The sequence below is a fragment of the Hyperoodon ampullatus genome (genome assembly GCF_949752795.1).
Source record: "Hyperoodon ampullatus genome assembly, chromosome: 9".
Taxonomy (NCBI): Eukaryota; Metazoa; Chordata; class Mammalia; order Artiodactyla; family Ziphiidae; genus Hyperoodon; species Hyperoodon ampullatus.
Genome location: NC_136922.1, coordinates 49,947,002 through 49,964,988, shown reverse-complemented (window position 1 = coordinate 49,964,988; position 17,987 = coordinate 49,947,002). Strand labels below are relative to the sequence as shown.

The following is a 17,987-nucleotide window of genomic DNA, read 5'->3' as shown; positions in this document are numbered from 1 at the left end:
GCAGGTCATCTCCCACGTCCAGTCAAGCAGCAGGCGCTCCAGCCCAGTAAAGAATGTCCCATGTAAAATCATAGCACACTTGGGAAGGCATTGCCTTAAGCAGGGCTTTGTAAAGTTGATGGTCTATTTAGTAGTGAATTTTAGAAGCCTCCCCTTGAGAATCAGGAGTGGAATAAGTTTGCTGCTCTCACATCTCACACCTTTGTCCTGGAGGTCCTAGCTGACACAAAGAGAAAAGAAAAATAAGATGTAAGAAGATTAGAAAGCAGGAAGCAAAACAGCCATTATTTCACACTATATGTTTGTCTAGATTAAAAAAAACAAGAAAATTTAAGGTCAAATGGTTAGAATTCATAACTGAATTCAGAAGAGGTACTGCATTTGAGATCAATATACAAAAATCAAAAAATCAAAAATCTGGTATTTCTATATACCAGAAACAAGCAGTGAGAAATTATAATAAGAAAAGATGTATTTACAAAACCACAAGAAATTTAAGGGACTTAGAAAATGTATTCAGCAAAGGGTGGAAGAAATATAAAAATTGATTAAAAGACATTAAGAGGATACCACATTCAAGGTTTATTACAAAAAATGTATTTCTTGATTACTTGCTCCTCAGAGGCAACCACTTTCATTTCTTTTAGCTGATTAGTTGGATATTTATCTCCATATTGCTAAATAAATACCATTTATTTATGCATAAAATTGAAAAGAATAAGTAGCAACATAAACAGTTTTCTGATAATCTATTGATTTATCATAATGGAAGATGGATCTGGCTCCTTTTCTTCCCTGCCCTCCCCATACAAGTATCTTTCCTATCCTCCATCCTCACAATATAATGACATTATAACTATGAGGCTTGTACTAAACTAGGATAACCATTCCTTCTTTGTACAACATTTTGTTTTCCCTGGAGCTAATTGTCTTATTTTATTAATTTGCTTATTTTTTTAATGAATCACTATTTTAACTTATTTTAACCACTATTTTAACCCCAAAACTTTTGCCAATAGTTTTAATCTTTTCTGAAAATATTTCAATTTAACAGGTATCTAATCAGTTTTATTTTCTTGAAAAAAGTCCCTTCTGGAGACTTCAGTTCTATTCCAACCACTGTCATCCTGAAATCTCCATTCTCTCATCATCCTGGAGAGTCCCTTTGCCTCTCCCTATGTTAGATTTCCTGTTCCTGGATCCTGGGTCTTTCTAGATCTTGGTTTGTTGCCTGTTTGGGCCTCCATTAGTTATTTCTGAGAAGGGGCACAAGAAACTGCTCATGCATTTATTTTACCCTGACTTGGCACAGAATTCTAGATTGATAATCATTTTCCTTTAGAATGATGAAGGCATTTCTCCATGACCATTTTATTTCCTCATGGTTTCTTTGTGACTTATTGTCTTCCTCTCTGAGAGGTTTAGGATTTTCTTTTTGTTTTTTGATGTTCTGAAATTCCATGATGATGTGCCTTGATGGATTGATTTTCACCTGTTGTACTGGGTTCTTTCAACCCCAAAATGTGCAGGTCTCTCAGTTTTGAGAAATCTTCCATAATTATTTCTTACCTGAATTCTTTTCTTTTGTTTCCTGTATGCTCTCTTCCTTGAATTGCTATTATTTGGATATTGTACCTTCTGGACTGTTCTTCTAATTGTCTTATATTGTCTCTCCTGTTTTACTTTGCTTTATCTTAATGCTCTACTTTCTAGGAGATTTACTCCCAATTATTTTTCTTAGTTGCTTATTGTCTCTACCATCTTAAAGGCTTTCCTTAGATGTTTTGTAATCTTTGGCTGTCTGCTGATATTTAAAATTGAGTGACTAAACACTGATTTGGAATCTATGTGTATGAGTGGGGTTAGTTGACTGTTGACTTCACTCTAGGGGATCTAATGGGACCTGTAATTTGAGGACTTGGTGACATCGTATCTTCATATCTTTTTTCTTAGGCTGGTCAGATTCTCCAAAGAAATCTCCACCTGGCTTCTTTCTGGAGGGCCAAGGCCTGGATGCCAGTATTCTAGGCTCCCAGGTGGGGAAGAGGACTTGGAATGCAAATGTGGTATACATGCATTCTAGAATGCTCTGCCTGGCTGAGCTAACTTCTAGACCACTTAAGGCTTTAGTTCAGACATCAGTTCCAAAGATCATTCTTCCTGAATTCCCTTAAACTAAGTTAGGTCCCTATGTTATTCTGTATTCTCATAGCACATTGTAATTTTCCTTTGTGGCCCCTATATTTTATTTGCTTAATCCTTTTATTAGTGTTACACCCCTCACTAAACTCTGTTTCATAAGAACAGAGTTTTTCTCAGCATAGCCCGTGCATAATACATATTGGTTGTTGATTGTTGAATGTTTATTGAATGTTCAATAAAGAACAAGTACTAGAACTAGGGAGGACAAGTGTGCTTGAACCAGGGCAATTCCATGACTGTTACTGTCAAAATAACTCTGGGTTATTCTTTTCCCATATGAAGAGAGCAAGCTGGGATGGAGGGAGAAGTCAGAAGTGTCAAATACTACTGAGAAATCTAGTACATTGAGAGTTAAAAATTTTCCATTGGATTCAGTGACGTGGAAGGAGGCTGTAGCAATCAATTGAGTGAAGATGCAGAAATCAGAACAGAGGGGATTGATAATGAAAAAGAGATAGTCTGAGTGTGAACAAGACTTAAAGTTTGTGAAGATGAGGCAAGAAGGCAGATGAAGAGGGAAATGGTGCTGAGAAATTTTTTCTTCTAGATAACAGAAACCTGAGCATTTAAGAAACTGATGACAGAACTCACTAGTGAGGCAGACATTGAGGACAGAGTGTAGAGGAGAGATAGTTTATGGTATGAGGATTCTGAGAAGTTTGGGGAATGAGATCTAGAACGAGGCAGAGGGATTGACTCTAGAGAGAAGAACACCTGTTCTATTGTAGTTGGAGGCAAAAAAAGAGAGAGGATGGGAGTTGACACTGGGTAGTCAGACTTTAGGGAAGTTTCCCTCTGAAAGGTATTTTCTATGTAAAGTAGAGGTGAGGAGATCTGAGAGTGAAAAGAGAGGGAAAAGGGTTAAAAGATTGAGGAAGTTAAAAGGGTTTTAAGTTATTATTATGGAGGGTGGGGAAATAAGTTGAGTAGAGAAACATTGGCTTGCTGAGCAGTCTCAAGGACCCAATGGAGTTTATTTGTTTGTTTGTTTTTTGCAGTACGCGGGCCTGTCACTGCTGTGGCCTCTTCCGTTGCGGAGCACAGGCTCCAGACGCGCAGGCTCAGCGGCCATGGCTCACGGGCCCAGCCGCTCCGCGGCATGTGGGATCTTCCCGGACCGGGGCACGAACCCGTGTCCCCTGCATCAGCAGGCAGACTCTCAACCACTGCGCCACCAGGGAAGCCCCCAATGGAGTTTTTATGTTTGATTTTATGGTGGTACCGGTCTTGTACAGGTGGCACTGCATCTGTAGTGATTTTTGCCATATAGCTCTCAGCTGCTTAGGTGCAGGTGCTGAGACAGTAGATAATTGGGTTCACTCAGGATTAAGTTCATTCATAGCACTAGGCAGGCGCTATGAAGAGTTGGAGATAGTTTAAAGTTTTGGCAAAAGAGTGATTGAAATGATGGAGAATGGAACTCAGCTGGATAGGAAGGGGAAGGGAGGAGTATAAGGACCGTCTAATGGACAAAGAGATCACGGAGAGGGGTTCTAATGAAACCAAGGTACAAAGATAGGCAGTTTTGTTCAGAGAGTTGGATTTGGGAATTCGTGATTTCTGGAGACTGATCAGTTTCAGGGTAATGACTCAGTCCAGGTATGTCTATAAGTGGGAGTCACCAGATCAGAAAGGAGGAGAAAGTCACAGGAGAGAATGAGATCGAGAAACTGAGAGACAGGGCATTAAGTGGTCATCTGAGTGATTGTTAAAGCCACCCAGAATTTGTGTGGAGAGGGATCATGTGAGTCAGGTGCCGAAGTCTTCAGAAACTGATGGGGAGATAAATGTATTCAGGAAGGAAGGTAGGTGGTATCGATGAAAAAGCAGAGCCCCAAAGAAGCAATGATATTCTTTTTATTTTTTCTTTTTTTCAAGAGAATTAGGGAAAAATTGGAAGCATCAATGGTGAGTCAGAGATATAAAAAAGAACACCCAGCTGTATACTGCAGGCCAGAGTTAAGCATCCCGCATCACTTCTTTCAGCTTGGAATAGGGCAAAGCTACTTTGGTTGTCATGGTGACCAGTGCCATGTCTCTGGGCTCATGAATCCTGTGTTCCAAACTAAGCACTTAGCAATAGCTTCTGAATAAACGCAACAAAGCTCTGCATACTGAAAAGGGCACATTCATGTTAAGCAGGGGAGAAAGGTTTTAAATTTCATTCATTAAACTTGAGTAAATAATTTAATATCTTTGTGCATCAGTCCTCCTAGCTAATGAATAAGAATAAATGCTTAATGGAAAATCTAGCCTAATAAAGTTAACAGCATTGGCTTTACATATAAAGGAAATTGATGTCGCTGGTATATATGCATATGAAGGGGAAAATGGAAAGGAAGGAAACATATAAGTGTCTGCGATGTGGAATGTCAGGTACTTTAAAATAAAATGTCTCATTTAATCCTCACAACCACCATGTGAGATTGTTCTTATTATTCATATTATTCTCTTCATTTTATAGATGAGGAATTGGAAACTCAGTAGTTAAATAAGGCCCCAGCTAACACAATTGGTAGAATTTAACCAGGCCCCGTTCTAACCAATTGGGCTCCAGGGTGGTCCTACAATGCCTTGCTGAAAATTGCATACTGCTTATTCTTCTGGGACTTTTGGCTAATTGAAAAATTAGGAGAAAAAATTGTGCTAAGGTGATACTACCTATATAAAAGAGCAGTTTAAATGCTGTATTAGAATTCCATTAGCTTAAAAAAATTTCACCATCACAAGATGATTTTAAAGGCTCTTCTTGGAAAAAAACCCCGAGAAGATAGCTGGGTATATTAAACGTGTGTTTAATTAAAAGACGTGAAGAAGAAAACTGGCTATTTGCAAGTATATACAAGGTACATGCGCATATACATGTTTACATATATGCTAAAAAATAAATTTAAAAAAGAAGGTTTAGAGTTGCAAAGCAGATCCTTAACACAGAAGCTGATATTTTTCTTCTAAGTATAATGCCTTTATTTGGGTTTTCTGGCTTTGCTCCAACAAAGGTGTAGATAAGTGATAGAAAAAGATATATTAAAAATCCATTAATTCATTTTCCTTAAAATTAAATTCTTTAATTAAAAAGATAAATTTCTAATTCCTGCTTCTAATACAGCAATTTGATCAATTTCTAATTTGATCAGTTTCTAATTCCTGCTTCTAATATAGCAAGGTTTAAAATATATGGAAACAACTGGGTCCAAGTTAAATATCCCTGTCACTAAACTTAGCTGTTAGCAATTTCTTTTAATTCAAATACTAATTGTTTTGGTCTCAACTATATGAACATGAATATCCTAAGTCTATTTTCTTAAATTTGCGTTGCTTACTGCTGCCCCAGACAATTTCCAAGTGTTTCTTCAGCAGGAAAGTGTTAATTCCAGCCCTCTCTCCCATTAGTGTTATAGGTTTCCTTCTCCGACTGGCTCTCTCTACTTTAAATTCTCCTATCAAAGGCCATATGTGACCTGAGTTGTAAGTTTTCAGCCTGGATATTTTATCTTTGTTTTATAACTAGCAGCATCTGAAACCAGAAATTGAAGGATGAAATTTCCTTGGGCTTGCACTGCTTTATTTTTTTTCTATCATCACTTCTCTAATTTGTTCTTACTTAGAGGAGGCTGGATCTTATTATCTTCTGAACAGTTTAAACACCATTTAGCAAAAGATATCAGCTTTATAAACAGAAATGTAAGTGTTTTCTTTGTAATCTCCATAAGTAATAATTTATGGAAGATAATCTAAACAATATTAATAAGAGACTCCCAGGGCCGATTTGGAGGTAAAATGGTTAAGTCAAACAAGAGCCTAGGGCCTCCATCTCAGTTTTCTATTAAATTAACGAAGAAAACACCCAAATAGATGAAGTGGCAAAAGCATCAGAACTGGAGGCTAAGATTCTAGCATATGCCAGCTTCCTGAAAAAGTTTCTACTAATTAGAAAGCTAATGGGAAGAGAATAAAGTGGATCCCCTCTTTTCTGAGATAAAACATCTCCCTGGCAGTCAGAAGAGGTATTAGCCAACCCCCACTGAGAGCCACTGAGGGCTGAATACTTGCGGGGAGGCCCCTAGAGCGTCCTTTGCCTTGGTTCCTTGTGCCTTAGAAGTACCAGCAGCCCTCTGAAACTCTCTTCAGTTAAGAGGGCCATGCCAAGCAAAGAACCAAGTGGTAAAGGCAGGAAGTAAATCCACTTCTTGCAAGCAGAGTTGAATTAACCTGGGTTGGGGCAGGAGGAAAAGACTGAATAAGAGCCCTGGGGGAAGGTCCGCTTGAGCGTAATAATAATAGTAACAACAGCTGGATATGGCATTTCTGTTGCGTGCCTGGCATTTTATCATATTCTCATTTAATCCTCACAACTATCCTATGAGAGCAATACTATTATTTCCATTTGCAGGTTAAAGCACTGAGCTTTAGGCGAGTTGCTTACTGGTAAGACCGGGTTTTGAATGCAGGTTGACCTCAATGCAGAGCAACTGCTTTTTCCACTAGGTGGGGCTGCCTCTCCTTTGCTACTCAGAATCCTGCCAATAATGTAACTTAATCTTGAGACTGCCCAGTTGCCCAGTTCTGTGAATCTCTCTCCGCTGTAGGCTGGACATGTCAGTCAATAAACCAGCTGCTTCCTCAGCTCCTTCTAGAACTGCCTTGTTCACAGCCCCTGATGAAGGGAAGGCTTAAGTTGTTAAGTTCTGTAGCACTGGATCCTTCCCCACCACAGCCCATTAGACCAGAGGTGGTATTCGAGCCAAGGGGCTCAAATATGACTTGATACGAAAATATGAACTCAAGTATAGTCTTAAGAGTGTAGGTTCTTGGGTAAGATCGCCTGGGTTCAAATTCTGACCCCCTTCCCCATTCACTACCTACGTGAGGGAGGGCAAGATTTCACCTCTTTGAATCTCAGCCCTCATTTACCAAATGGGGATATTGATAATAATCCAAGCTGATTCTAGGTCAAATAAGTTTGGGAAAATGCATGTTAAATTAGACAGATTTCCTCACCATAGGACTTTTCAGAATCCTTCATATGCTAATGTGAATTGTGACTACACCAAGGGACACAAATTTTACAAATTTATTTAACTACAGAGCTTTTATTTTATTTTATTTTATTTTATTTATTTTTTTTTTTTGCGGGTATGTGGGCCTCGCACTGCCGTGGCCTCTCCCACTGCGGAGCACAGGCTCCGGACGCGCAGGCTCAGCGGCCACGGCCCACGGGCCCAGCCGCTCCGCGGCATGTGGGATCCTCCCGGACTGGGGCACGAACCCGTGCCCCCTGCATCGGCAGGCGGGCCCCCAACCACTGCGCCACCAGGGAAGCCCCCAGAGCTTTTATTTTTAATGAATATTACAGTACTAATATGCCACAGCACAGGCTTTGGGAAATAATGGCTTAGAAGAATGAGATTGGGGTTTATAGCTAGAAGGGGAGCTCGCATTTGGTGCATCAGGCATTGCACTTAACCTTGTGTACATCAGTCTTCCCTCTAGTTTCCCATCTGAGGGCAAATTCTATTTCACTACAGTAGGCAGAATAATGACCTTCCAAAGAGGTCCACATGCTAATCCCTGGAATCTATGAATATGTTACCTTATATGGCAAAAGGGATTTTGAAGATGTGATTAAATTAAAAACCTTGAGGGCTTCCCTGGTGGCGCAGTGGTTGAGAGTCCGCCTGCTGATGCAGGGGACACGGGTTCGTGCCCCGGTCTGGGAGGATCCCACATGCTGCGGAGCGGCTGGGCCCGTGAGCCATGGCCGCTGAGCCTGCGTGTCCGGAGCCTGTGCTCTGCAGCGGGAGAGGCCACAGCACTGAGAGGCCCGCGTACTGCAAAAAAAAAAAAAAAAAAAAATTAAATTAAAAATTAAAAACCTTGAGATGGGGAGATGGTATTGGACTGTCTGAATCGGCCCATCTCCTTAAAACTGGAGAATCTTTTTTGGCTGTGGTCCGAGGAAATGTGAGTATGGTAGGAAGGTCAGAAAGATTTCATGTGAAAAAGATTACACCCACCATTGCTGCCTTTGAAGATGGAGGAAGAGGCATGAGCCAAGGAATGTGGCTGGGCTCTAGAAGCTGGAAAGCCCAAGAAAGCAGATTCTCCTAAAGAGAATCACAATGACTCCTGATCTTTGCACACTTGTATTAGTTTTCAAAAAAACTGAACCAACAGAGAGAGAGAGGGAGAGGAGAGATTTGTTTTAAGGAATTGGCTCATGAGATTGCAGAAGTACAGGAAAGTTGCAGTTTGAGACAAAGGCAGTCTGGAGCAGAATTCCTTCTTCTTTAGGGATTGCAGTCCTTTCTCTTAAGCCTTCTGCTGATTGGATGAGGCCCACCTACATTGTGGAGAGTAACCTGCTTTACTCAAAGTCTACTGATTAATCTCACCCAAAAAACACCTTCACAGAAACATCCAGAATAATGTTTGATCAGATACCTGAGCACTGTGGCCAAACCAAGTTGTCACATAAAATTAACCATCCTACCCACTAAGACCTATGTTAGATTTCTGACCTACAGAGCCATAGATAATAAATCTGTGTTGTTTTAGGCCACTAAATTTGTGGTAATTTGTTACTGTAGCAATCAGGAACTAATGCATTCACCTTCTACCCATTATAAGGATTGCCATCAACTGTAATGCTAGTCATTTCCTATTGAGGACTTGGTCATCTGTCCTGCAGTTCTGGTGCATTTCCCTAGTTCCATCATCAGGGATGGATTCCAATTCTGACATAGATTACCAGGCCAAACTCAGCCGCAGCTCCTGGACCTCCTCAACGCTAACAACCTTCATCTCATTCCGGTTCAGCCATCCACTCATTATCGCATCCTGGCTTTTGACATTGCTCCATTATTTTCACTTCCTATCTTTTCAGCCGTCATCCCCTCAGTTACACCTTACCAGATCTTCATTGACATAGTGACTCCAGGTCCTTACACCTCTCTCAATCCAGATGTCCCAACCCCTCCTCACTTCATTTTTTTCCCTCCTCACACTGGGCATCCTGGTTGATGACTGGTACTACTGTATCACCAACGTTATTACTTCTTTGACACAGCAGGGTTCTTCTGCGCTAACACAGACCTGAGCTAATACACCTAATTCCTGCTTACTGGTAACTATCTACAAAAAATATAAAGTTAAAAAAACACAGAAAGTGGCATGGACATATATACACTACCAAATGTAAAATAGATAGCTAGTGGGAAGCAGCCGCATAGCACAGGGAGATCAGCTCGGTGCTTTGTGACCACCTAGAGGGGTGGGATAGGGAGGGTGGGAGGGAGGGAGACGCAAGAGGGAGGAGATATGGGAACATATGTATATGTATAGCTGATTCACTTTGTTATAAAGAAGAAACTAACACACCATTGTAAAGCAATTATACTCCAATAAAGATGTTAAAAAAAAAGTTCACCAGTTACATCATTTTTTTTTTAAAGATTTCTTTTTGATGTGGACCATTTTTAAAGTCTCTACTGAATTTGTTACAATATTGCTTCTGTTTTTTGTTTTTTTTTATGTCTTGATATTTTGGCCATGAGCCATGTGGGAATCTTAGCTCCCCAACCAGGGATCGAACCCATACCCCCTGCATTGGAAGGCGAAGTCTTAACCACTGGACCACCAGAGAAGTCCCCATCAGTTACATCTTGATTTTTAACTACAATAGTTTATTGTTATATTATCCTTAATTTTGAGACAATGCTGCTTGCTTTACTTGTTTGCTTTGAGAAATTTTATTTCCTCATTGTTTGTTACAGGAAGTTCAATTTGAATTAACTCATCAAACTGTAACTGATCTTACTGTAATTAATTCAACAAGTATAAAGGACTCTTCAGATTCTCTTGGAGTTAGGAAAAATACATCTATTGTCTTCCTTTCATGGGCTATGATTGTAAAATAAATCATGATTTTTATCAGAAAAACAAACAAACAAAAAACCATTTAGCCACAGCTATGTAAATTAAATATAACAGCAAACTATAAACCAAAGAATGAATGAAATTTCTACTAATTACATCATCAGAGGGACTGGATTGGGATATACATTTTTGTGGAGATGCTACATAGTATACCTTCTTAAACAAAATAGGATAGGTGGCCCCCCAAGAGTTAGGGAAAGAAGTTGACTCTAATGTTCAGTACCTGGCTTCACAAATTCCTCCCCCCTTAACTTCTTCATCAGTCTGTAACCATTGAGAATGCAACTCACAGCATGTAACATGTCAGGAATTAGAGAAGATCTTGTATTCTCAGATGATTAGTCACTACCTGTCTTACAGACCTCTCAAGTGTGAAGATGGTAACAAGAATCCAACTGGGGGTCTATGAAAAATACACTGCCCCACAGGGAAGGAACGTTACCCTGACAACTCAGGAAAAGATAATTCTGCAACTGCCTTCCTGCAAGAAACAGAAAGATTGAAGCCCTCTGCTTAATTCCATCCAAAGTTTGAAGGGGACATGGCCTCTAAGAAACCTAAGCAGAGATAAAGGCAGAAATGCAAAGGGAGCTGGGGGCAATAATTTCCCCCATCCATCAACCGCAGGGGCTGTTCCAAACCTTTATGTAGTCATACCTCCAGTTTCACCAGCTTGGATACAGACAATATCACACATATGTACTCAGGGTAAAACAACTCTAATCCATTACAGACTGTATTAGCAGGAAGTCTCTCCCTTGAATACCCTCTCCTGGTACGACTCCCCAGCAGTGACTTACCTCTGTTCAAGCAGTTGTTCTTTCTGTAAGCCACTGGATGTAGAAAGGTGTTCCCTCTGGACTAAAGGAATCCTCACTCATGGTCCAGTATGCTGGCTGCTCCAGAGAGGGCTTCATCACCATTGCTTTGTTGCCCTGCAGCCACTGCAAAGGGAAGGCCCATTGTTCTTGACTAATTCTTTCTCATGCAGTTGGTTTCTGCTAACCTAACCCACCACTTGCTGTCCCCCAACCTTATTCTGCCTCGGGAGTGGGGGTACCACTCCCATCAATACATCACCATCTCCCTTTCTCATTCCAGTCCTGCCTCCATGTAGCCAGGGCCATTCACCTCCACCCCTGAGGCTGATCCAGGCCTCCCCTTGTTCTGAGGCCAGAGCAAACAGAATTTTGTCTTTGGACAGAGGAAGAAGTCATTGTTCACTTTCTCCTTTAAAAAAAAAAACCCGCAAAACCTCAACAGTCTTCCCCAAGATTAATCTCTTTGTCAGTTGAATGACAATAGCAGCATTCATTTCCTTCGGTGAAAACACTATCCCAATCATAAGATACGGTCTGATTTCAGGAGCACAACAAGATTAGAGCAAAATAATATGATAATAGTATGTTTTTCAAAGTCTGAGTTATTCAGTCTTATCTATGGTTACTTTGCTAAATCTTAATCAATGTTTTTCTTGGAATCAAAAAGATAAAAAACAAAATAAAAATAAGGTGACTGAGCTCAGTGCCTGCAGGTGGATTGTTCACGTCTAGAAAGGTATCTTTTCCTTAAGGCTGAGTAAATTAAAAATAAACAGAAGAATAAATAAACATGGGCTCTATGAAAAGAAGTCTGCATCCCACGGGATGAGAAGCAGTAATCGGAGGAGTTGGCTGATAAGCTTTGATATGAAGAAGATTCGCTTCAGGAGACAGAAGGAAATAGTTTGTGATATTTGCTTCCTGTTTTCAGTATGTTTTTAAAAAAAGACAGGTAGCTGTTAAAGAAGAAGAAACGTGATGAGAACAGACTGTGTGATAAATAGCTTGGTTTAATGACCATTTATAAAGTCACGCTGTTTTTCTACTCCTTCACTGCCCTTTCTTCAGTCTTGTTTCCTGGATTTGTTTCTCCTTTCCACATTTAAAAAGCTGGGGGGCCCCAGGGCTCAGTCAGACACACTTTTCCCATCAAAACTCACCTTGGTGATCTTATCTTATCTAGATAAGATCATTGAATGGTGCTCACTCCCAGGTTTGTATCTCCCAGCCTGACCCGCTCCTCTGAACGTCAGCTCACCTATCTGACTATATATAATCCATCTCCACTGGATATTGAATAAGCATCTCAAGCTGACCATGTCCAGACTGTAACTGTGTTTCCAGTCCACCTTAATGCTCTCTGTCTTAATAAATGGCAACTCTGTTCTATCAGTTGCTCAAGCCAAAAGCCTAGAAGGGATCTGTGTTGCCTCACTTTCCCTCACACCCCACACCCCAGAAGACCTGTTGGTGCTATCAAAATATATCTCTGGTCTGACCACTGAAGTGGTATCTCCACTTCAAACCACCCACGATGGGACCACCTTAACCCAAGCCACATTATTTCTTCTTGGCTACAGTAGCAGACTTCCAATAATTTTCCTGCTTTTACATTTTCCTTTTTTATAGTCTACCCTCCACACAGCCTGCCTGAGTAATCTTTACAAAAGGTGAATCAGATCATTTCACCCCCAGTGCTTCCTCCCACATTTAGAATGTAAGTTAAAGTCTTTCCTGTGACCTTCTGTGCCTGCTTGCCTCACCAATGCTAGTTCCTACCGCTCCGTTACTCGCCTCTTTTGATGCTTGTCTTTGCATTTTCTGAACAAATCAAGGTTGTTTTTACCTACCTCAGAGCCTTTTCCCTTGCTGTTTTCCCTTTGCCAGGAAAGCTTTTCTTCATGATCTTCAGGTGGCTTACTTCTTTGCTGCACAAAAGTCAGAACCTTTACGTGAAAAGCTTCACCTTCTTCCCTCATCATTCTCCATCACTTTACCCAGCTTTATTTTTCTTCACAACATATCACTACCTATAATTTTATCATATATATATATACATATATACATATATATATATGAGTTAACTTTTTTGTCTATCTTCTTCGCTAGCATGTAAAGTACATGAAGTTAGGGACACTGTCGTATCTACTATGGTCTTCCCAGAGCCTCTAACAGAAGCTGGTACATAGTAGTGTCTCAACAAATATTTGCTGAATGAATGAACGTACCAAGCTCTAGGAACACAAAAACAAGTAAAAATTGCATCAGTTCTCACGGATCTTAAATCGAGGAACAAGACACCCAAACTTGTTCCTTAGCACTCTAGATAAAATTTTTTACAGAGGAGGGACAAGTAGCACAGCCGGGGGGTAAGGGAAGGTTTTCTAGAAGACATGGCACAGGACCTTGAAGGAGGAGTAAAGTTAATTAGTCAAAGAAGAAATTCAAGTCATTTCAGGTCAAGGAAACAACATAAGCAAAGGCACGTAGGTGTTTGCACAGAACTACGGGATGCTCAGTAATTAAAGCAAAGTGTGAGACAAAGGACAGCAGGATAGAAGCCTGGAGAGGTAGGAGCTGGATTTTGAATGGCTTTATCTCTCATGGCGAAAAGCTTAGACTGTATCATATAGAAAATGGAAAGCCATTACAGGATTTTAAGACACAGAGCAATATGGTCAGGTATGCATTTTAAATACATTACTGTCAAAATAAATAAATAAATAAATAAATAAATACATTACTGTCAGAATTTTGGAAGATGAATCTGTGCATGTGGTAGCCTATGGGGGAAATACAAATGTACAAACTAGGCAGTAGTAATAGGATAGGAATTTATAGTGTCAACACTTGGTGACTGATGAAAAGGGGTAGGGGAATGAGAAAGGAGGAGGAATGGAAGGTGAATTTCTGACTTTCAGTTTGATTTGCTGGAGCCATAGCATTGCTATTTATTGAAATATAGCTTATATGAGTAACAGGAATAAGAAGGAAAAGAGTTTAGTTTAAGACATGGTAAGTTTTAGCGCTCAATGGACCTCCAACTGAATTTGTTCAAAATGCAGTTGTAGATATAGATCTGAAACTCAGGGGTCAGCCCAAGACAGGTCATATATTTTTTAGCAGCTTTATTGTGGTATAATTCGCTTACATAAAATTTATCCATTTTAAAGTGTGCAATTCAGTGGCTTTTAGTATTTTCACAGAATTATGCAACCACCACCACAGTTTTAGAACATTTCATCACCCAACAAGAAAACTGTACCTTAGCAATCACCCTCCATTTTCCTTCAACTCCCATTCCCCACCACCTCAGTCCTAGGCAACCACTAATTTACTTTCTGTTTCTATGAACTTGCCTATTCTAGACTTTTCATATAAATGGAATCATGCAATATGTGGTCTTCTATATCTGGCTTCTTTCACGCAATATGTGGTCTTCTATATCTGGCTTCTTTCACTTAGCATAGTGTTTTCAATGATTTTTGAAGTGATGAAATGAAACAATGTATTAGTACTTTGTTCCTTTTTATTGCTGAATGATATTACATTGTATTTATATACCACATTTTGTTCATCCATTTACCAGTTGCTGGACGTGTGGATTGTTTCCATGTTTTGGTTATTATGAATAATGCTGCTATGAACAGTTACATACAAATGTTTGTGTGGACATATGTTTTCATTTCCTTTGAGTAAATACCCAGGAATGCAATTGCAGTGTCATGTGGTAATAACTCTGTGTTTAACTTTTTGAGGAACTGCCATACTGTTTTCCAAAGTGGCTGTACCATTTTACATTCCTACCATCAGTGTACGAGAATTCCCATTTCTCCACATCCTGGCGAACACTTGGTACTATCTTTTTTGCTTGTTTCATTGACGTATAGTTGCTATACAATATTATATGTTACAGGTATATAATATAGTGATTCACAGTTTATTAAAGTTATACTTCTTTTATAGTTATTATAAAATATTGGCTATATTCCCTATACTGTACAATATATCCTCGTAGCTTATTTTACACCTAATAGTTTGTACCTCTTACTCCCCTACACTTATATTGCCCCTCCCCCTTATACTATCTGTTTTTCTGATCATAGCCATCCTGGTGGGCATAAGGTAGTATCAAACTCTGGTTTTGATTTGCATTTCCCTGATGGCTAATGACACTGAGCATCTTTTCATGTGGTTATTGACCATTTATATATCTTCTTTGTAGAGATGACTATTTATATACTTTGCCTATTTTTAAATTGGGTTATTTCTCTTTTTATTATTGAGATGTAAGTTATATATTCCACATACAAGTCCGTTATATATATGATTGTTCATATAATTTTTTTTTTTTTTTTTTTTTTTTTTTTGCGGTACGCGGGCCTCTCACTGTTGTGGCCTCTCCCGTTGCAGAGCACAGGCTCCGGACGCGCAGGCTCAGTGGCCATGGCTCATGGGCCTAGCCGCTCCGCGGTGTGTGGGATCTTCCCGGACCGGGGCACGAACCCGTGTCCCCTGCATCGGCAGGTGGACTCTCAATCACTGCGCCGCCAGGGGAGCCCTGTTCATATAATTTTGAGAGTCATCTGTTCATAAATAAAGTGGAAAGAGTAGTTATGACTGCTCAAGGAAGTTACATACAGTAAGAAGTGCAGAAACTGAATGATACCCAGGTGAAACAACACAATTTAGGAATTGAGGAGAAGAGAAATCATAGAAATATAATGAAGGAATAGCCAGAGAGGGAGGAGAAAGCATCCCAGGGAAGTTGAAAAAATAGAATTTAAGAAGTGAGTTGTCAACACCATTGGATGCAGCAGAGGAGTGTAGTAAGATGAAGATTGAAAACTGTAGATAGGAATGATCAATTGGAAGCCACTGGTGACCTTTGTCAGAGCAGTTCCAGTGTAGTGGTGGGGACAGAAGGCAAGTTGTGATGGACCGAGGGGATCACAGGTAGTAAGGAAGTGGGTGCAGGAAGCAGAGACCACACTTTCAAGACGTCTGGCTAAAAAGAGATCAAAAGAAATTGGAAGGTAGTTAAACAGGAGAAAAGGATTGGGAGAAACTTAAGTATGCTTATAAGAGGAGGACCAAAAGTTGATGGAGAGAGAGCTGTTTGATATAGAGTAAAGAGATATTATTTGTGGAGCAACATTTGACTGTTGGGAAGATGATCAGTCGCAAAGATGGAGTTATTTGTCTTGAACTGAGCAGAGATCCCTCTTCCCTAACGTGAAAGGGAGAAGGTAAACATTGCTATTGAATCAGTCAGAACTGTTGTTTGTTTGTCTTACTGTTACTCACGGAAACTCAAGTCAGCAGCGGTAGAAATAACTAGTGCTCATCAATATCTAGTTTTCTTCCCCTCCAGGCTCATGGAAGACTTTCTAGTCTAGTCCCCTTGCAGTTCAGCAGGATCATATATCCTTTCTGCCTAATGTAGTGTGAACAGAAGAAATGAGCCACTTCCAGGTTTAGGCAATGTAAAGCCCACATAGGATATTTAAAATCTGTTTCTCCCCATGCTGTTGTGATACTGGAGGAAACCCCAGGTAGAGATGGTGAAGGCAGAAGATCAAGGTAGCTTGGATTCTGAGAGGTCAAATAGAGGACATTGGTTCTGGAACGACAGTAGACAGTGTGAGAGTGAGAAATAAACTTTTATTGCATTCAGCCACTGAGATTTGAGTGTTGTTACACCACCATAATTTAGTCTATCCTGATTAAATCCTAGCCTAAGGAAAATTTAGAATATATGGGCAATCAAGAAAGAGTTGAAAAACTTCACTAAGGGAAGGCTAGAGATGCAACTGGGCAACAAGAACCAGTATTTCAAACTGAGTTCAACAGGGTAGAGGTGTATGAACCTTCAGCAGGGAAGCCACTGCAAGAAGGACCAATAAGATATTTGGTAACGGTAATGCAATCTGCCCCAGAAGATTTAGGAATTGTGAGTGCAATTGTGTTGAATGCGTCATCTGCGACGGTATTGCAGGGTGATGTCAGGACAGAGATAAAATAAAGACTGAGCCAGATACCTATGTCTTTGTTGAAAATGGAAGAGTGACTGGGAATTTGTGAGATCACAGATGAAAAGGGATAAAGAGTAACTTCATTGGGTGACATAAACCTTAACTGATGAGGAGTTGTACACAAGACTGAGAGAGTAATGGTTCAGAAGCACCGCTGTTGGTCTAGAAGGTAGTCCTCAACTCCAGACCTTGAGAATGTGGGTGTATAGGAATGGGGCCTTAGGGGAAATGGTGTTTCATTTAAGATTTCATTTAAGATAAGACTATGAAAGATACAGGAAAATATATTTGCCAAAGATTGTAGATTGAAAGGGCAAAATTGAAACTAGAACAAAGCAGGCTACTTTGGTGACAGTTAATAACAAACTTGACACTGCACAAAATTGCATCCTTGACAAAGAAGCAGACTTGAGAAACAGTTGCAGAACTTGCAGGAAAAAAAAAGTCCTGAATATGAAAAAAGAAGTCTAATCTTTGAATAACAGATGTTTCTAAAGAATGCTTACTGTTAATCATAAGTGAGACAATATATGTAAAACTCCTAGTGAGTGCTTGAAAAATAGCAGGCATTATTAATATTTTCATAAAAGAACACTGAACAACTGTGATTTTACTGCACAAAAGCCTGTGCAAACCTTAGCATTATTTTGAACTGAGGCAGGTGAAGTTTAAGCTGATGGAGGTGATGGAATTTCAGACAAAACAAGTAGCTACTGAGGATTCTAAATTTCTACCTGAAGTTAAACTGAAGAAAATTCCATCTTAAATCCTTACTATTATAACCCATGATAATGTTTTCTCCATGTTTCCTTCTGTTCTCATGCATACTGCAGGCCACTATAATCAGCGAGCCTAACTACTGTTCACCCTGTTTAGCACTTTTTCTAAGAAAAGTGTAATTTTTAAAGGCAATGTTAAAAAGAATGCCATAAGTAATTTACCATTTTTTCACTCATGCACTTGAGGATTGGGGTTTAAAAAATTGTGAGGG

The 17,987-nt window shown here is 39.8% G+C and overlaps 1 protein-coding gene across 1 annotated transcript in view; it reads left to right on the top strand.

The window, feature by feature from the left end:
• ASB4 (ankyrin repeat and SOCS box containing 4) overlaps positions 1–17,987 on the top strand; it is a gene marked incomplete at both ends in the record, with an annotated part of 64,609 nt that overhangs the window by 19,103 nt on the left and 27,519 nt on the right. Inside the window, one exon of the mRNA XM_079711826.1 lies at positions 8,949–9,142. Coding sequence (XP_079567952.1) covers positions 8,949–9,142 — 194 coding nt within the window. The remainder of the gene's footprint in view (positions 1–8,948; positions 9,143–17,987) is intronic.